The 21,297-nt window shown below is 42.6% G+C and overlaps 2 protein-coding genes across 2 annotated transcripts in view; one reads left to right on the top strand and one right to left on the bottom strand.

Moving 5' to 3' along the window:
* chchd3a (coiled-coil-helix-coiled-coil-helix domain containing 3a) overlaps positions 1-7,235 on the bottom strand; it is a 336,024-nt gene extending 328,789 nt beyond the window's left edge. The window contains exon 1 of the mRNA XM_086010675.1: positions 6,992-7,235. Within this exon, the coding sequence (XP_085866801.1) occupies positions 6,992-7,072 (81 nt within the window). The 5' untranslated portion in view covers positions 7,073-7,235. The remainder of the gene's footprint in view (positions 1-6,991) is intronic.
* A 346-nt stretch (positions 7,236-7,581) lies between these two features.
* exoc4 (exocyst complex component 4) overlaps positions 7,582-21,297 on the top strand; it is a 565,674-nt gene continuing 551,958 nt past the window's right edge. The window contains exon 1 of the mRNA XM_086010674.1: positions 7,582-7,789. Coding sequence (XP_085866800.1) covers positions 7,710-7,789 — 80 coding nt within the window. The 5' untranslated portion in view covers positions 7,582-7,709. The remainder of the gene's footprint in view (positions 7,790-21,297) is intronic.

The following is a 21,297-nucleotide window of genomic DNA, read 5'->3' as shown; positions in this document are numbered from 1 at the left end:
GAATGAATAAAACCTGCCAATTGTCAGTCCAAATCTGAATGTTATCAACCTACTGGTATACGCTGACATGGGCTGCTTTATTATCAGAGGCATCGTCAATGGAGCTGAACTCTGAAATCATCAATGAACAGCTCCACTTTTGAGCTTATGACAGAGGGAATGTCATTGATGAAACAACTGAAAAAGCTTTGGCCTCAATTTCAACCTACAGCGCAAGGAATAGGATAAAATGAAGGGAAAGTGAACCTCGGTGCAGAAGATTGTCCTGACAAATCACCAAGTAGCTCTGCACCCAACTCTCATTTGAAGACTGCTTGATATGGTGCTGCAGGTGGTGTTTGGACACTGCACTATGCCATGATACTATCCCATAAGTCAGCACCAAAGCGTGCCTGCAAGAAGCTGGAGGCAAATTTCAGGCAACAACTTACTATCCCTGCGATTGCCAGTCTTTTTTTCATTGCCAGGATGTGGGCATCGATGCCCATCCGTAATCATATTACAGTAAATATAGATATGTCATATTATAATTTAACAGTACATTTAAGAACATTAAAAAATAAAAAGACTTGCATTTATACAGTGCTTTTCACAACCTCAAGATGCCCCTAAGCGCTTTACAGCCAATGAAGTACTTTTCTGAAATGAAGTCACTATTGCAATGTCGGAAACACGGCAATAAATTTGCACACAGCGAGGTTCCACAAACAGCAATGTGATAATGAGCAAATAATTAAAAAATATTAAGGACAAGAAAAGGGCATTTTGACATGAAAGCTCACCCCTCTTGTACTCTAAGGGGGAAAATTTTTTGTTGCTTTGCGCCTCCCGTTACGGCCCTAAGAGGGCGCTAATGGGGAACAAAGCAACTCGCGCCCAGGCGCGGCGATGTTTGCGCCGCTCGCAAAATTGACCAGACATTTTGCGGCGGCGCTGAACACTACCGCCACAATCTCCTGCGCCCGCAGATTGTGACGTCAGTCGAGCGTGCAACGCCCCGGACCGGATATTGAGTGGCGTCCCCTGCCTTACCGCCTGCCGTGAGCAACGACAGGTTGAGGGGAGCGTTTTGCAGTTGGGAAAGGACTGGGGGAGCGCTATTTAAAAGGTGACCGCTTCCTGCCTTTTTTTGTCAGCGACATTTTTGCACCACGCATTGAGAGAGAGAGAGACCAACTTCTGGAGAGGAGGAGTTCTGGGTACGGAGCAGCACTTTGCAGGTTCATTTTGATTTGACCTTCCTTGCATCAATTTCGAAGAAACTATGGGGGCTGCACTCTCCCTGGGTCTCTCCATTGTTCTTTCCAGCAGATTTGATGTACAGGTCTCTCCAGGCCAAGATTCAAGGCTGCAATGAGCAGGGTGTGGATGGAGAGCAAGAACGACCCTCCCCTTTAAGAACTGGCCGGCGCCAGTGTGTCTGTGTTCTATTGCTGACTGACATCACTTGAGCTTTGCCAGAGCTATGAGGTAGCGCCTCGCTCCTCGGCGTTAGCGCCTTAAGACAGGTGTGTGGCATCTGATTTAGTGCTCCAATCAGCTCCAGGGGCGATAGAAGCCAAGTTTGCAGTCAGAGGCGATAATTAGCGCCAGGCGCTAAATTTTGCGCCTGGCCGATAATTGCATCCCAAACAGGGCGATACCACATTTCTTCCCCACACTCTCCAATTACAGCACCCAGCTGCATTTTGATGCTCCTTAATACTTATGCCCGACACCTAATAATTATCCCAAACATTCATCACTCTTTGAGTGAACAAGTTCTTCCCAACATTAATGTTAATTTTACTTTCACTTTTAAATTTATGTTCTCCGGTCCTACTTTCCGAGTTTAATTTGAAGTCATATACATCAATTGTTCACTTAAAGCTGCCTTCTTTCTAGATTATAGATCTTGAAATTCTCTAAAATAATAAGGGAAACTGCAAATCTCGGAAACCTGAAATTAAACAGATAATTCTGGAAATACACAGCAGCTCAGTGAGCATGCTTGGAGAAAGGACGTTTTGAGTATGTAACCCTTCATCAGACTCAAGTCATATCCTGATAAAAACCCTCGAATCTTTTCTCATTGCTCATGCATTTTACAACTAGGATCATTTGTGTTGATCTTCTCTGCACCTTCACCAATGTTTTTATATGGGTTTTGCAGCATGGTGACCAGAATTGACAATATTCCAGTTGGCCGCCTCTCATTTGCTTCCTTAATTCTATTTGTAAACTCGCTTTCTTTTTTAAATGGAGATCGACAAAGCCATCGGTTTGTGGTTGTAATGTAAAAATAGATGGAATTGTGGAATTAATCTGCACTACACCAGTAAACACCCTATGCAATATAAACAGAATTTGACTTATTCAGTTACTATGAAGCACGAGCCCTGAATTGGTAAAAAACCCATAGCCGCTTTCAGTCGTAACAATATGCTTCAACCTCCTTTGGGACCACTCTGTCTGCCCCCTCCCTCGTCATTAATTTTCACGTGGACTCTGCTAATTTATGCATCCTCTCCTCAATATTCACAACTGGGCCTTGTGGCAGACAAATCACCATTCTATTTGCTTTACCTTGACTACAGAACTGCCCACTATTGCAAACTCCCTTTTTCTCTTCACAACTTTTCCCCCCATGTTTAACTAATCTGTCCTGACTTTTCCTTAAATTTTCGCTACCTGTTCCTACCTCACATTCGGAATTAACTTTGCAAAATATGTATCTATGATATTTTTGTTTTTTTATGCTATTCCCCAATGAAGCTGAATCTCTGTTTAATCTAGCAATCTCTTCCTCAGTCATCACTTTGTGTCAGCCTTGGCTCAATGGTAGCATCGGAGTCAGAAGGTTGTGGACTCAAGTCTCTCTCCAGAGGCTGGAGCACATAATCTCGGCTGAAAATTCAGTGCAGTACTGAGGGAGCGCTGCATTGTTGGAGGTGCCGTCTTTTGGATGAGACACTAAACCGAGGCCCCGTCTGCCCACTCAGGTGGACGTAAAAGATCCCATATGGCACTATTTCGAAGAAGAGCAGGGGAGTTCTCCCCTGTACCCTAGCCAATATTTATCCCTCAACCAACATCACTAAAAACAGATTATTTGGTCATTATCTCATTTCTGTTTGTGGGACCTTGTGCACAATTTGGTTCCTGCATTGTCTACATTACAACAGTGACTCCACTTCAAAAGTATTTCATTGGCTGTAAAGCAATTGGGAGCATCCGGAGGCTGTGAAAGGCACGTAAATGGCCATATAATCTGCTTTAGTGCTGTTGGTTGAGGGATAAATGTTAGCCAGGACACTGGAAGAACTCCCCTGGCTCTTCTTCGATTGCAATCTTTCAGCTGAGGGCAACCAGAGCTTCAGTTTAATGTCTAATCCAAAAAAACAGCACTTCGGACAACATATTACACTAAATGTCAGACGAGATTATGTGCTCAAGTCTCTACAGTGGGACTTTAACCCATGAACTTCTTTCTCAGAGGCAAGAGTGTTACCACTAAGCCAAGGCTAACTCACACTCTTTATGCCCCTCATCTAGCTCGTCCTCAGTCCGCTGCCCGTCCTGCTGAGTTCAATATCAGACACATGTCTATAAATCTATTGATCTTCCACAATCACGAAACCCTCACTAAGCTGGGTGGGAATGTAAATTGTGAGGAGGATGCAAGGAGGCTTCAAGCGGATATAAACAGGCTAAGTGAGTGGGCAAGAACATGGCAAATGGAATTTAACGTGGAGAAATGTGAAGTTATCCACTTTGGTAGGAAAAATAGAAAAGCAGAGTATTTTTTTAAATGGTGAGAGATTGGGAAATGTTGGCGTTCAGAGAACATAAGAAATAGGAGCAGGCCACACGCCCCTTCGAGCCTGCTTCGCCATTCAACAAGATCATGGCTGATCATCGACTTCAACTCCACTTTCCCACCCGATCTCCACATCCCTTGATTCCCCTAGAGTCCAAAAATCTATCCAGCTCAGGCTCAGCCTTGAATATACTCAAAGACTCAGCATTCACTGCCCTCTGGGGCAGAGAATTCCAATGATTCACAACCCTCCGAGTGAAGAAATTCCTCATCGCGGTCTTAAATGGCCTACCCCTTCTCCAGAGACTATGCCCCCTAGTTCTAGTCACTCCAACCAGGGGAAACAACCTCTCAGCATCTACCCTGTCAACCCCTTCAGAATCTTGTATGTTTCAATGAGATCACCTCTCAATCTTCGAAACTCCAGAGAATATCCTCCCATTTCACTCAATCTCTCATCATAGGACAGCCCTCTCATCCCAGGAATCAATCGAGTGAACCTTCGTTGCACCGCCTCCTAGGCAAGTATATCCTTCCTTAGATAAGGAGACCAAAACTGTGCACAGTACTCCAGGTGTGGTCTCACCAAGGCCCTGTACAATTGTAGACTTCCTTACTCTTATTCTCCAACCCGCTTGCAATAAAGGCCAGCATGCCATATGCCTTCCTTACGGCTTGCTGTACCTGCATGCTAGCTTTCTGTGTTTCTTGCATGAAGACACCCAAATCTCACTGAACATTAACATTTAAAAGTTTCTCACCATTTAAAAAAAAAAATTTCTATCCTTCCTGCCAAAGTGAAGGACTTCACATTTCCCTACATTATACTCCATCTGCCACCTTACTGCCCACTCACTTAGTCTATCTATATCCCTTTGCAGACTCTGTGTTCTCCTCACAGCTTACTGTCCCACCTAGCTTTGTAGCATCTGCAAACTTGGATACATTACACTCGGTCCCTTCATCAAGGTCATTAATATAGATTGTAAGTAGCTGAGGCCCAACACTGATCCTTGTAGCACCCCACTAGTTACAGCCTGCCAACCTGAAAAAGATCAGTTGAATCTGCCTAATCATGTTATGATTTTCTAAGTGCCCTGATACCACTTCTTTAACAATGGATTCCAGCATTTCCCAACAACTGATGTCAGGCTAACTGGCCTGTAGTTCAGGGGGACCTGGGTGTCCTTGTACACGAATCACTGAAAGCGATTAACAAGCAGGTACAGCAAGTAATTAGGAAAGCAAGTGGTATGTTGGCCTTTATTACCAAGAGGATTTGAGTATAAGAGTAAAGATGTCTTACTGCAATTGTATAGGACCCTGGTGAGACCACACCTGGAGTGTTGTGTACAGTTTTGGTCTCCTTACCTAAGGAAGGATATACTTGCCATAGAGGGAATGTAACAAAGGGTCACCAGACTGATTCCTGGGATGGGGGGATTGTCCAAGGAGGAGAGATTGAGTACACTAGGCCTATATTCTCTGAAGTTTAGAAGAATGAGAGGTGATCTCATGAAAACAGACAAAATTATTACAGGGCTTAACAGTGTAGATGCAGGGAGCATGTTTCCCCTAGATGTGGAGTCTAAAACCAGGGGTCACAGTCTCCGAATAAGGGGTTGGCCATTTAGGACTGAGATGAGGAGAAATTTCTTCACTCAGAGGGTGGTCAATCTTTGGAATTCTCTACCCCAGAGGACTGTGGAGGCTCAGTCGTTGAGTATATTCAAGACAGAGATCGACAGATTTTTGAATATTAAGGTAATCAAGGGATATGGGGATACTGCAAGAAAGTGGAGATGAGGAAGAAGATCAGCCATGATCTTATTGAATGGCGGAGCAGGCTCGAAGGGCCAAATGGCCTACTCCTGCTCCTATTTCTTATGTTCTTGTGAGTTTATCAATGTTGCTCTCCAATTCTACTATTTTCCCATGCACTCTTGTGAAAGAACATTTTTTTTAAATCTCTCAGCTTCGGGTTCCATAGGTGGATCTGTAACCAGAGGACACAGATTTAAGGTAATTGGCAAAAGAACCAGAGGCAAGATGAGAATATTTTTTTTTTATGTAGCGATTTGTTATGATATGGAAGGCACTGCCTGAAAGGCTGGTGGAAGCAGATTCAATAATAACTTGCAAAGGGAAACCACTTGGGTGACGGGGAAAGGGCTGGGCAATGGGATTAATTGGATAGCTCTTTCAAAGAGCCGGCACAGGCATGATGGCCCGAATGTATGGGCCAACTGTGTACATCATTCTATGATAAGTCCCATTCCACGGACTTGAGCACAAAATCTCGGCTAAAACTACAGTGCAGTACTGATGAAATGCTGCACTGTCGCAGCTGCTGTCTTTTGAGTGAGACACGAACCCGAGGCCCCTTCTACCCTCTCGGGTGGAATTAAAAGATCCATGGCACTATTTATGTAGAAGATAATGGGGCGTTCTCCCCGGTCTCCTGGCCAATATTTATCACTCAACCAAACACCACTGAAACAGATTATCTGGTGATTATCAAGTTGCTGTTTGTGGGGGCTTGCTGTGCACAAATTGGCTGCCATGTTGACTGCATTACAACAGTGACTACAATTCAAAAAAGTAGTTCACTGGCTGTAAAGTGCTTTGGGATATCCCAAGGTCATGAGCGGCGCTATGCAAATACAAGTCTTTTTCTTTTAAAGTTCCCCTTTATTTTCTAGAGAAGACGGGGGAACTGCCTAATGTGACACATTATCAGCGAGTTTGAACTTTATGAGCACGAACAACAAAACTGATTTAATTAAAATATTACAGCTCCATTCTCCACAAGGAGCCCCAAACCTACCAAAACAGGCGTGAGGTTAGGAATGAGAATTTCAGAATTACTCCTACACAAAAATGTTTTAAAGCCTGCTTATAAATGAAAAAAGTGAATAGATATGCAAAGCAATTTACTGCCAGAAACAACGGGATTTTAATAAGCAGTTTACGCAGTCTTTAAAAAGTTGATCTCAGTTCAGAGAAGGCCTCAACTTGACCACCGAAAGCTAGAAAAGTTTTAGAAAACTTAAGCCTCAAGTTAGAAGTGACAGAGTTTATTAATAAGAATCTGGGTGTTTTAAAATATAATTGGGGGAACAATTTACTGCTAATGGCAAAGTGACAAGGCTTTTGCATTACTCCAGTTTGCTCACACAGTGACACACTCACCCTAATGCCCTTCACCACAGTGATCTGATCATTCTCGTCTGCTTCGAAGGAGACGCGTTTTGTGCTCCCACTACTTCCCATCCCGTCAACATTAATTAAAAACTAACAAACAAAAACTAATTCTCTCCGCCAAGAAAAAGTTTCAGAAACGTTGGCGTTATAATTGGAAGGAAGAAATCCAGTCACAGGCCGCCGGCGCCAGTCCACCCCATCACGCCTCTCACCGGCCCTCCCGACAGTAACAACCGCCGCGATTGGTCAGTCGCCACGTGGCCCCGCCCACTCCTGCCGGGCGATCAGTTGAACCAGCGCACTGATTGGTCGACACTCCCTTCGGCGTTGGAGTGAGGAGGAAAAGGGGAAAAAAGACTGGTGCCAACGTGCTCAGGGAGATTGTTTGACCTCCGACTTTAAATAAAGTTAGTGTTGTTGATAAATGTCAGGGAATTATGGGGATTGTAGTTCTTTGCCTTCGGCTTGTTTAAAAAAAAAATCTATCAACGGCTGACTTGACGTATTATTCAGCCAAAATCGTTATGCTTTGGATGTCTATTTTTCCGCTCATGAAGTTAGATATATTTTTCCGCTGTATTTGGTCAAGGCCCCGCACTTCCTTCGTGCTGATTGGTTAGAATCTGTGTGATTGACGTGCGATCGGAGCGGCTATCCCAACCGCCAGTGGCCGCCCGCGCAAGCTCAGTGAGCGGGGAAAGTCAAGATGGCGAGTGAAGCAGGGAAGTTCAGGACTGCTATAAACAAAAGTAAAGATCCCTCTGGCTTACTTATTTCTGTCATCAGGTAAGCGCACTGAAAAAAAGACGGAATACGTTTCAGTTCTCTCTCCTAGATAGAAACATTTATTCTGGAGGGAACCGTTGCTTTTTAAATAATAGTGAATATTATGCTGTCGCTTGACAGGATGTCCATTCTAAAGAGAAATGTTGGTTAGAATCATAGAATGGTGACAGCACGGAAAGAGGCCATTCGGCCCGTTGAGCCCGTGCCGGCTCTCCGCAAGAGCACTTCAACTAGTCCCACTCTCTCTAAGGGAGGAAATCGGCTGTCATTTATGCTCTGCCCTATACAGTGGTAACAACAGTATATGTTACATAGATAGAATTTCACTGGTTTCAGATATTCCAAGAAGCACCCTTTTACAGTTTGTGCGCATCTTGTACCTTATTTCGGTAGATCATGTGCCCAAATGATATAGGTTGTCAGCCGTGGCTCAGTGGTCGCACTCTCGGCTTGAATGAGAAGGGTTTAAGCCCCAGAGCAAACTGAGGGAGTACACGGTCGGTGCTGTCTTTCAAATGAGGGGTGTGCCCTCACAGGTGGACGTAAAAGATCCCATGGCACGATTTCGAAGAAGAGCAGGACAGTTCTTTCTGGTGTCCTGGCCAATATTTATCCCTCAATCAATATCACTTTTTAAAAAACTGACTGGTCATTATAACATTGCTGTTTGTGGAAGCTTGCTGTGTGCAAATTGGCTGTCGCATTAAACATTACAACAGTAACTACAATTGGCTGTAAAGCACTTTGGAACGTTGCACAGAAGACACTATATAAATGCAAGTCTTTTTTTTATATGTAAATATAAAATTTCCATTTTTTCCTTCAAAATGTTAGATGTCACATTCTGAAAGTTAATGAGGATATAATAATACAATGTAATCCAGCAAGTTCTGATTTAATATCCAGACTTGTAATATGTGCTGTTCATTCAATGATTGATAAGGCAAAGGTTCATTTCTGCAAGTCCTGGACAATTACTTTTTAAAATAAATTGTTCTAGTTCATTCTGATGGCCTTGACTACTTCTGTAGCTGGATAATAAAACAGTCTTGTCATTTTACAAGGAGAAAATGTGCAACTTAATTTCTGACTTTTTGCCCAGGCCAAACTGACCAGTTCTGTAACATTCCCAGGCTGTTCTGTTGAGCAAGTGTCCCAGATATGTGTTAGCACAGTAACTGAATCGTTTTCCAGTATAAACATTTTAAATTCATTTTTCACAACTATTATTTTGGTTTTTATGAGTTTTAAACTTTATTCACGCTGTTCAATCACTTGAATGAGTTTTGCTTTCTTGATTCGATAGTTTCATTGACTTGTGGAGTAACCGAGAGATACAGTCCAGGAACATAGGTGTAACACCCTAAATTTTGTCTACTGTGTAATTTGCTCTGTATCAGCATAGCTCATTTGGCAGCACTATTGCCCTGGTTCAACATAGCGACATAGAAACATAGAAGATAGGGGCAGGAGTAGGCCATTCGGCCGCTCGAGCCTGTTCCGCCATTCCATGAAATCATGGCTGATCGTCCAAACTCAGTACCCTGTCCCTGCCTTCTCCCCATATCCCTTGAGCCTTAAGAAATATATCTAACTCCTTCTTGAATATATTTAAATAAGTTGGCCTCAACTGCCTTCTGTGGTAGAGAATTCCACAGGTTCACCACTCTCTGGGTGAAGAAATTCCTCCTCATCTCTGTCCTAAATGACTTACCCCTTATCCTTAGACTGTGACCCCTGGTTCTGGACTCGCCCGCCATCGGGAACATCCTGCATCTAGTCTGTCTAGTCCTGTTAGAATTTTATGAGTTTCAATGAGATCCCCTCTCATTCTTCTAAACTCCAGCAAGTATAAGCCCAATCGACCCAATCTCTCTTCATATCTCATTCCTGTCATCCCAGGTATCAGTCTGGTGAAACTTCGCTGCACTCCCTCCATGGCAAGAACATCCTTTCTCAGATAAGGCGACCAGAACTGCACACAATACTCAAGGTGTGGTCTCACCAAGGCCCTGTACAACTGCAGCAAGACATCCTTCTTCCTGTACCCGAATCCTCTCGCTACGAAGGTCAACATACCATTTGCCTCAACTGCCTGCTGCGCCTGCATGCTTACCTTCAGCGACTGGTGCACAAGGACACCCAGGTCTCATTGCACTTCCCCGTCTCCCAATCTATTGCCGTTCAGATAATAATCTGCCTTCCTGTTTTTGCCACCAAAGTGGATAACCTTGCATTTATCTACATTATACTGCATCTACCCAATCACCCAACCTGTCCAAATCATACTGGAGTTTCTCGGCATCCTCCTCGCAGCATACACGCCCACCCAGCTTTGTGTCGTCTGCAAACTTGGAGATATTACATCTAGTTCCCTCGTCTAGATCATTAATATATATTGTGAATAGCTGGGGTCCTAGCACCGATCCCTGCGGTACCCCACCAGTCACTGCCTGCCGCTCGGAAAAAGAGCCGTTTATTCCAACTCTTTGCTTCCTGTCTGCCAGCCAGTTCTCTATCCAAGTCAGTACCTTGCCCCCAATCCCATGTGCTTTAACTTTACACGCTAATCTCTTATGCGGGACCTTATCAAAATCCTTCTGAAAGTCCAAATACACCACATTCACTGGTTCTCCCTTATCTATTCTATCAGTTACATCCTCTCAAAATTCCAGTAGATTAGCCAAGCACGATTTACCTTTTGTAAATCCATGTTGACTTTGTCCGATCCCGTCACTGTTTTCCAAGTGCTCTGCTATTACGTCTTTTATAATGGACGCTAGCATTTTCCCCACTACCGATGTCAGGCTTACCGGTCTATAATTCCCCGTTTTTTTCTCTACCACCTTTTTTGAATTGTGGGGTAACATTACCTACCCTCCAATCCATGGGAACTGTTCCAGAGTCTATAGAATTTTGGAAGATGACCAGCAATGCATCTACTATTTCTAGGGCCACTTCCTTAAGTACCCTAGGATGTAGATTATCAGGCCCTGGGGATTTATCGGCCTTCAATCCCATCAATTTCCTTAATACCATTTCCCTACAAATACTGATTTCATTCAGTTCCTCCCTCTCATTAGACCCTATATTCCCCGACATCTCTGGGAGGTTATTTGTGTCCTCCTTTGTGAAGACAGAACCGAAGTATGTATTTAATTGGTCTGCCATTTCTTTGTTCCCCATTATAAATTCCCCTGATTCTGACTGCAAGGGACCTACGCTTGACTTCACCAATCTTTTTCTCTTCACATATCTATAGAAGCTTTTACAGTCAGTTTTTATGTTCCCTGCAAGCTTACTCTCATACTCTATTTTCCCCCTCTTAATTAATCCCTTTGTCCTCCTTTGCGGAATCCTAAACTGCTCCCAATCCTCAGGTTTGCTACTTATTCTGGCCAATTTATATGTCCTCTCCTTGGTTCTTATGCTATCCCTAATTTCCCTTGTTAGCCACGGTTGAGTCACCTTTTTTGTTTTATTTTTATGCCAAACAGGGATGAACAAATTCTGTAGTTCATCCATGCGATCTTTAAATGTTTGCCATTGCATATCCACCGTCAACCCTTTAAGTAACGTTCTCCAATCCATCCTAACCAACTCGCGCCTCATACCATCGTAGTTTCCTTTATTTAAATTCAGGACCCTGGTCTCTGAGTCAACTACTTCACTCTCCATCTTAATGAAGAATTCGATCATATTATGATCGCTCCGCCCCAAGGGGCCTCGCACAACAAGATTGCTAATGAATCCTTTCTCATTACATAATACCCAGTCTAAGATGGCCTGATCTCTAGTTGGTTCCTCGACATAAACCATCCCGTATACATTCCAGGAATTCCTCCTCCACAGTATTGTTACTAATTTGGTTAGCCCAATCTATATGTAGATGTAGTCGAACTTGAGTGTATAATCAATGATGAGAGTTTTGTGGAGTACTGAGGGAGTGCTGCATTGTCATAAGTGCCACTTTTTAAATGAAATGTTAAACCAAGGCCCCATCTGCCAATTTAGGTGGATGCACAAGTGTGCATGCACTCGTCAAAGCAGAGCAGGGCGGTCTCCTCGTGTTCTAATCAGAGTATGGTACGATAGCATAGTGATTATTTTACTGGACTAGTAATCCAGAGTCCTGGAGTAATAATCCAGATACGCAAATTCAGATCCCACCACGGCAGCTGGGGGATTTTAATTCAGTTAATTAAATAAAAATCTGGAATTAAAAAGCGAGTATCAGTATGTTGACGATTGTTGTAAAAACCCATTCGGTTCACTGATGTCCTTTGGGAAAGGAAACCTGCCGACCTTACCCAGTCTGGCCTATATGTGACTCCAGACCCACAGCAATGAGCTTGACTCTTTACTGCCCTCTGAAATGGCCCAGCCAGCCACTCTTTTGTCCCAAACCACTGCGACAAAGTCAGCACTGTGGGAGTAACTTCACCACAGGACTGCAGCGGTTCAAGAAGGCGGCTCACCACCACCTTCTCGAGGGCAATTAGGGATGGGCAATAAATGCTGGCCTTGCCAGTGACGCCCACATCCTGTAAACGAATATAAAAAATAATCTCTTTCCCCCACCCCACACTCCACTCTCAGTCAACACCACAGAAAGCATGTTGGTAGTCAGATCTTGCAATACACATTAACGCTGCATTTGCCTGCAGTGATTACACTTCAAATGTAATTAATTAGCTGTAAAGTACTTTGGGATGTTCTGAGGATGTGAAAAGTGCGATATAAATGTGAATTCTTTAGTTTTCTATATCTGTCTACAATGAAAACTAAACATATATAAGATAATATGAAATGTTCCAACACACTTTGAATGCTAAGAGTTAATCTGAGTGGTAGACTACAACATTTTCCTGCACCTTAACTTTCTCTTCACCTCTGTCTTCGGCCATATAGTGTTACTGGCTGCATCTCAATAAAGTGTATTCAGGATAGCGTACAGACCACACCTGTTACAAGGCAGTGACACATTAAGGAAGTCACATGATTTCATATTTCAGAGGTGCATCTGAATTTAGGTGTCAATATCATTCAAATGCATTCCAACTTAACACATGGTAGTCGGGCTGCTCCAGCTGGCCTCCGTGCTCACTGATAGGAAGTGACAGAATTGGCAAGGATTTGTACTTCTGATTGTTCTCCAGTGATCCCAGTGTGTGGTTTCCAGTTGGGGACAGGATTAGTCTTGTTTGTGATGCCCCCACAGTTAAATATCATTTGACATTCATTATCCAAGCATATGTGAATAATGGCCAATTGGACAAGATACTGGAGATCACCTGGTGCCTGTGAAACTCTACATAGCAAGTAGTTAACACTTTCACGAGCTGGGATGAAAGCATACTCCAACCTCTGTTTTCCTTGAGCATTATGGCCGAGCAGCCTGCATATGTAAGTTGAACTCTGAGGTCAAATTACTGCCTTTTATTTATTGAGTATCTGGTTATTTATGTAATCTATACAACAGTGAATTCTAGTAAAAAAAATAATTGCTGCAATCCATGTTGCTCTGTACAGAAGAGATTTATGGCTAAGAGATTGAAAAGGGCATCGTTGTGCCCATGGTTCACTGCAGTAGATCAGAATATCGCATGCAGAATTTGGCTTGATTCTTTCACTGACTTCTCATCGTGCTGTGCTAAGGTTTTCTACACTATGTTCTGGATGTTGTGAAGTTATCTCTGAACTTTCCTTTTATTTAAATGTCTACTGCATTTCATCCAATTGAATTCAATATATCATTTTAAATGAGAAATCATGTTTGCAGTGCAGAAATAATTCAAGGTTTGTGTCACCTGTGTAAGAGGTCATTCAAATCTAACTGCAGACATGCTGCAAAAAGCTGGCTTAGGGATGAGGGAAGTGGAGTGTGTTGCTTGCAGCTTAATTCCACTAAAATAGAATATGTTTGATTTTTTATTAATCCACCAATATTATTGATCATGAAGTGTGTTTTTCAGTCTATACAAGGAATGTTATTTGACTAATGCACAGCAGTTTGAGTCATGCAGTATGCTCGCAAGTACATTTTGTTGCTATTAATTGGTGCCAGGAACTCATTGAACAGTTCTGACACCTGTGGATTTCTTCATTGGCTACCATTGAGTGCAAGTTTTGAAGTTCCGGTGATAAACCATTTAATATTTTTCATGAACCACTGTGTGTTATTGCCTCCAAAAGTGCTCTTAGTTACCTGTTATTTTGTATACAATATACACATTCCTTGGACATATTAAAGAATTCCTAATCAATAATTACTAAATACTATAAAAATGGGAAAAAAAGCATCCAGATTCTATTTAATAGACTGGTGCGTCAGGCAGTGCACCCCACTTATTATCTTTCCGTTCTTTCATCCCTAAATGAGAACCTTAAATCTTCTGCACATGTCTGCATTTAGTTTTGAAAAAAATGTAATGCTGACGGTGTTAATGTTGACTTCTGTTTGTACTGCAAAAGCCAACTTCAATTTTAAATAATATTATCAAATCGGCAGGTATAGAACGTAAGAACTAGGAGCGGGAGTAGGCCATTCGGCCCCTCGAGCCTGCTCCGCTATTCAATAAGATCATGGCTGATCTGATCTTGGCCTCAACACCACTTTCCTGCCTGTTCCCAATAACCCTGGACTCCCCTGTAGTTCAAAAATCTGTCTCTCTCAGTCTTGAATATATTCAATGACCCAGCCTCCACAGCTGTTTGGGGTAGAGAATTCCACAGATTCACGACCCTCTGAAAGAAGAAATTCCTCCTCATCTTCCTCTTAAATGGGTGACCTCTTATTCTGAAACTATCCCCCCTCATTCTAGATTCCCCGACGAGGGGAAACATCCTCTCGGCATCTACCCTGTCAAGCCCCCTCAGAATCTTATATGTTTCAATAAGATCACCTCTCATTCTTCTAAACTCCAATGAGTATATGCCCAACCTGCTCAATCTTTCCTCATAAGACAACCCCTTCAACTTGGGAATCAACCTAGTGAAGCTTCTCTGAACTGCCTCCAATGCAAGTCTATCCCTCCTTAAATAAGGAGACCAAAACTGTACGCAGTACTCCTGTTGTGTTCTCACCAACGCCCTGTACGGTTGTAGCAAGACTTCCCTACTGTTATACTACATCCCCCTTGCAATAAAGGCCAACATTCCATTAGCCTTCCTAATTACTTGCCGTACCTGCATGCTAACTTTGTGTTTCATATACGAGGACACCCAGATCCCTCTGTACCACAGCATTCTGTCGTCTTTCTCCATTTAAATAATATTTTGCTTTTCTATTCTTCCTACCAAAGTGGATAACCTCACATTTTCCCACATTATACTCCATCTGCCACATTTTTGCCCACTTACTTAACCTATCTATATCTCTTTGCAAACTCTTTGTGTCCTCACAAATTGCTTTCCCACCTATCTTTGTATTGTCAGCAAATTTGGCTACAGTACACTCTGTCCCTTCATCCAAGTCATTAACATAGATTGTAAATAGTTGAGGCCACAGCACTGATCCCTGTGGCACCCTTCCAGTTATAGTTTGCCTGTGAGGGAATACGCCATATTTCAAAAAGATACACCATAATATGAACAGAATACTGATATTAATACATAATATACTGGGTTTAAAAATCTAAAGCCTTGGAGACACAGGCTGCAAACAGAAATACAGGCTTCTGAGATAAAGATCAGTTGTTTAACAAAGTTGTAAAAACCAAACAAGCTTTGAAATGGGAATTAGTTAAATATACTAAAACAATTACCCCATTGAAATGGCAGTTTGGCGCTTCTGAAAGGTCTAGAGTTTGGAGGGAACACAATTAAAATGCCCAGTTTAAGGTGTTACCAGCTAACACATTGAACAGAAACACAAACATTAAAAAAGGCATAAAGATGACATCAAGTAAAAGAAACACCTGCTGGTCAAATAGTTTTTATGTTAAACTTGGAAGACGGGAAACACGATTAAATATGCAACCAATTGAGATAGCTAGAAATGCATGAACCACCCTAGTTGAAGTGTCTTTAATATATACATAGTAAATATGATACCAACAAGAACACTTTGAAGATAGTGGCCCAGAAATTCGGATCTCCACGGGTGAGTACGCACGGGGTACTTGCCCATAGGCCCGATGGAAGTGCTGGTTTCCTGCATGCACTGCGCATGCATGGGAAACCGGCACTTCCATTCCTCTGAACGAAGGGGTTAAGAGGTCGAACGCGTGCGCAGTAGAGGCTGCGCGTGCGCATCGAACTTCGGTCTTTTTTACAGGTTTTCCCGGGAAAGTAAGCCTGCAGAATTTAAAAATGTAAAAAGCAGGCGTAAGGCCTGCTTTTTACAAGGTAAGTGGTGAATTAATTAAAATTATTATTTTTAAATACTTTAAAGCAAGGTAATTTTATTTTTAGCCCCGTTAGAAAATAAAATAATTTTTTTCAAAAATTTAAATTATTGTTTAAAATAGTTATTTCATGTTTATTTAAAAAAAAAAATTATTTGAAGATTTAGTGCTATTTTGGGGCCGTAGTATTTATAAGTCTTGACAGCACTTCATGTCAGACTTATGAATGGAGCATTCCCTGCTCCGATTGGCTCCCCATGGCCCACGTGATCCCAGGGGACGCATTAAACTAACTGCGCCCCTGGGATATGCAAGCACTGCGCGCCGGCAGCTGGACCAGGCCCGGATCGGAATTCCACGTGCACCCACAGCTCAACGGCCGGCGCGCAAGCTCAGTGCAGGTCGGGGGCTTGCACCCGCGGGAAGCCCACGACCCGAATTTCTGGGCCATGACTTCAATAGATGCACCAAGCAATTACATTGTGTTTGTATTGAACTTGGAGCAGCACGGAGTCACAATGTCTGCTAAAAACCAGTAAAGCCAATATTAAGAATTGAATGAAAGCATTTTGTAAGAATGACATCCAATAAAGACTACTGTCATATTGTTTTTATGATGGTTTTTGAAATACCTAAAGGTAGAGACATAATTATGCATGCAATAGTTGAATTGCCAGTAAGATAGAAAGCATTCAAAAGAGAGAATCAATAAAGACAATTAGCTGACCTCAGCAGAGAACTTCAAAGAATAAACCATTGCCAAAAGGGTATAAAAATAAGAGCTTTTCAAACAAAGTCAGAACTTGCTGAACAGGCCAAGCATTTCTCAACTTCACAGACACGCTCTAAGTTTTTAACTGAGTCTCAGGTAATCAAAGTAATTGATTTTGGTGGATGTTCTGGAGTTAGAAATAAGTAAGAAATGTAACGAAGTAAAGATTTGAAAATAAGGATCTCTGAGAAATAAGAAATGTAAACCATCTGTATTTTGAAATTGTTAATGTTGCGACTGATTCAACAGCTGTTTAATAAATGTCGGCTCTTAAATAAAACTATATATTTTTAGAATTGTCTCTAAGAGTAATTCTGTATAAACTCGCGAACCCAATTTCTATACACTCTTTTGTAAGGAGTTGCAGCATTCTGGGGGGTATTCCGGACTCTTAATATCCGGAAGGTTACAGTCTAGTTAAACTTATTAAAAATGCTATCTGGAGGATGGCAACATCTTCAGTCGTTCCTTTCCTTTAGGGAGAGATAGCCTGAACCTTAACACCCATTTAAGCATCTTATGGAATTCGGCTATCTCTATCTTAAGTTGAAGGTGAACGTCTGGGGAATACGCCTGATCTGGGGTAGCCCGAAAGGGCTAGGACTTGTAATTATCCCTTCATGCCAACCTGAAAATTATCCGTTTATTCCGACTCTGTTAGTTAGCCAATCCTCTATCCATGTTAATATATAGAATTTAATTGGATGCAGTAAGTTATAGAAAAACAAGAGCACGATCAGAAGTTGAGGCATAAATATAAAAAATATAGTATTTTTCACCGAGGGCACTTGGTTGCACTTCAAGGTTAAACTTGAACAATGTTACGAATGCTAATCAGCAGTGCAATATCTGTGCCTGTATTCGGGACAGTATTTGGCCATATATTTAAAAACAACAACAACTTGTATTGTATTTATATAGCGCCTTTAATATAATAAAACATCCCAAGGCGCTGCACAGGACTATTATAAGACAAAAATTTTGACACCAAACCACATAAGGAGAAATTAAAGCAGGTGATCAAAAGCTTGGTCAAAGAGGTAGGTTTTAAGGAGCTTCTTGAAGGAGGAAAGAGGGGTCACGAGGTGGAGAGTTTTAGGCAAGGAATTCCAGAGCTTTGGGCCTAGGCAACAGAAGGCACGGCCACCAATGACTGAGCGATTTATAATCAGGGATGCTCAAGAGGGTAGAATTAGAGGAGTGCAGATATCTCTGGGTGGGGGTGGGGTGGGGCGCGGCGCGGGTTGTGGGGCTGAAGGAGATTACAGAGATAGGGAGGGGCGAGGCCGTGGAGGGATTTGAAAACAAGGATGAGAATTTTGAAATCGAGGCGCTTCTTAACCAGGAGCCAATGTAGGTCAGCGAGCACAGGGGAGATGGGCGAACGGGACTTGGTGCGAGTTAGGACACGGGCAGCCGAGTTTTGGATGACCTCAAGTTTACGTAGGGTAGAATGTGGGAGGCCAGCCAGGAGTGCGTTGGAATAGTCAAGTTTTGAGGTAACAAAGGCATAGATGAGGGTTTCAGCTGCGGATGAGCTGAGGCAAGGGCGGAGACGGGCGATGTTATGGAGGTGGAAATAAGCGTTTTTTGTTATGCTGCGGATATGTGCGGATAGCTATAATTATGGGGGATTTTAACTATCATATTAATTGGACAAATCAAATTTGGCAGGGCTGCCTTGAGGATGAGTTCATTGAGTGTATTAGGGATGGGTTTCTTGAGCAGTATGTAACTGAACCGACCAGGGGGCAAGCAACCTTAGATCTGGTCCTGTGTAACGAGACAGGATTAATTAAAAATGTCCTAGTAAAGGATCCCCTTGGAATGAGTGACCGTAACATGGTTGAATTCCATATTCAATTCGAGGGTGAGAAGGTTGGATCTCAAACAAGCGTGCTAAGCTTGAATAAAGGAGACTATGAAGGTATGAGAGCGGAATTGAGTAGAGTGGATTGGGAAAATAGATTAAAGGGTAAGACGATACATGATCAGTGGTGTACATTTAAGGAGTTATTTTACAACTTCCAAAAAAAATATATTCCACTGAGAAGAAAAGGGTGTAAAAGAAAAGACAGCCATCCGTGGCTAAGTAAAGAAATTAAGGATAGTATTCGACTAAAAACAAGGGCATATAAGGTAGCCAAATCTAGTGGGAGGATAGAGGATTGGGAAAGCTTTAAAAGACAGCAAAAAATAACAAAAAGATTGATTAAGAAAGGGAAGATAGATTATGAAAGTAAATTAGCAAAAAATATAAAAACAGATAGTAAGAGTTTTTATAGTTATATAAAAAGAAAAAGGGTGGCTAAAGTAAATGTTGGTCCCTTAGAGGATGAGACCGGGAAACACTGAATGAATATTTTGTATCAGTCTTTACAGTAGAGGACACTAAGGACATCCCATCACTGGACAAACAGGGGGCTATGGGGGGGAGGAGCTAAACACGATCAAAATCACTAAGGAAGTGGTACTCGGTAAAATAATGGGACTCAAGGCGGATAAATCACCTGGACCTGATGGCTTACATCCTAGGGTCTTGAGGGAAGTGGCGGTAGGGATTGTGGATGCATTGGTCATAATTTTCCAAAACTCCCTGGACTCGGCAAAGGTCCCGGCAGACTGGAAAACTGCTAATGTAACACCCTTATTTAAAAAGGGCAGTAGACAGAAGGCTGGAAACTATAGACCGGTTAGCCTAACATCTGTGGTTGGTAAAATTTTGGAGTCCATTATGAAGGAGACAGTAACAGGACATTTGGATAATCATAATTTAATAGGACAAAGTCAGCATGGTTTTATGAAGGGGAAGTCATGTTTGACAAATTTGCTGGAGTTCTTTGAGGAAGTAACATATGGGTGGATAAAGGGGAACCAGTGGACGTAGTGTATTTAGACTTCCAAAAGGCATTTGACAAGGTGCCACACAAAAGATTATTGCTTAAGATAAAAAATCACAGGATTGGGGGTAATATTCTGGCATGGATAGAGGATTGGCTATCTAACAGAAGGCAGAGAGTTGGGATAAATGGTTCATTCTCGGACTGGCAATCAGTAACTAGTGGTGTTCCGCAGGGGTCGGTGCTGGGTCCCCAACTCTTTACAATCTATATACGATTTGGAGGAGGGGACCGAGTGTAACATATCAAAGTTTGCAGATGATACTAAGATGGGAGGGAAAGTAGTGAGTGAGGAGGACATAAAAAACCTGCAAGGGGACATAGACAGGCTAAGTAAGTGGGCAGAGATTTGGCAGATGGAATACAATACTAGAAAGTGTGAGGTTATGCACTTTGGCAGGAAAAATCGTAGAGCAAGTTATTATCTTAATGGCAAGAAACTGGAAAGTACTGAAGTACAAAGGGATCTGGGGGTCCTGGTGCACGAAACTCAAAAGGTTAGTATGCAGGTGCAGCAAGTGATTAAGAAGGCCAATGGAATGTTGGCTTTCATTGCTAGGGGGATAGAATATAAAAATAGGGAGGTATTGCTTCAGTTGTACAAGGTATTGGTGAGACCGCACCTGGAATACTGCGTACAGTTTTGGTGTCCATACTTAAGAAAGGACATACTTGCTCTCGAGTCAGTACAAACAAGGTTCACTCGGTTAATCCCGGGGATGAGGGGATGGACATATGAGGAGAGGTTGAGTAGATTGGGACTCTACTCATTGGAGTTCAGAAGAATGAGAGGCGATCTTACTGAAACATAGAAGATTGTGAAGGGGTTGGATCGGGTGGATGCGGGGAGAATGTTCCCGATGATGGGTGAAACTAAAACTAGGGGGCACAGTCTTAGAATAAGGGGCTGCTCTTTCAAAACTGAGATGAGGAGGAACTACTTCACTCAGAAGGTGGTAGGTCCATGGAATATGCTGCCCCAAAAAGCTGTAGAAGCTACATCATTACATAAATTTAAAACAGAAATAGACAGTTTCCTAGAAGTTAAGGGAATTAAGGGTTACGGGGAGCGGGCAGGAATTTGGACATGAGTCTAGGTTCGGATCGGTCATGGCCCTGTGGATAGCGGAGCGGGCCCAGGGGCCGTGTCGCCTGATCCTGCTCCTATTTCGTGTGTCTAATTCTGTTAGATTCAGGAGATGGTTCTGTGATATCAGAATCACAGAAACCCCACAGTGCAGATAGAGGCCATTTCGGCCCATCGAGCCTGCACCGACACATATCCCACCCGATCCCCGTAACCCCTACACCAACACATATCCCACCCTATCCCCGTAACCCCACGTATTTAATCCCCCTAACACTAAGGGTCAATTTATTATAGCCAATCAACCTAACCCGCACATCTTTGGACTGTGGGAGGAAACCGGAGCACCCGGAGAAAACCCACACAAACACGGGTAGTAGATTGGCGGTTAGGATCAGATC

Source organism: Somniosus microcephalus, chromosome 17 (genome assembly GCF_052327205.1).
Source record: "Somniosus microcephalus isolate GS21.2 chromosome 17, FLI_Smic_1.0, whole genome shotgun sequence".
In the NCBI taxonomy this organism is placed as follows: Eukaryota; Metazoa; Chordata; class Chondrichthyes; order Squaliformes; family Somniosidae; genus Somniosus; species Somniosus microcephalus.
This window is presented reverse-complemented; position numbering and strand designations above follow the sequence as displayed.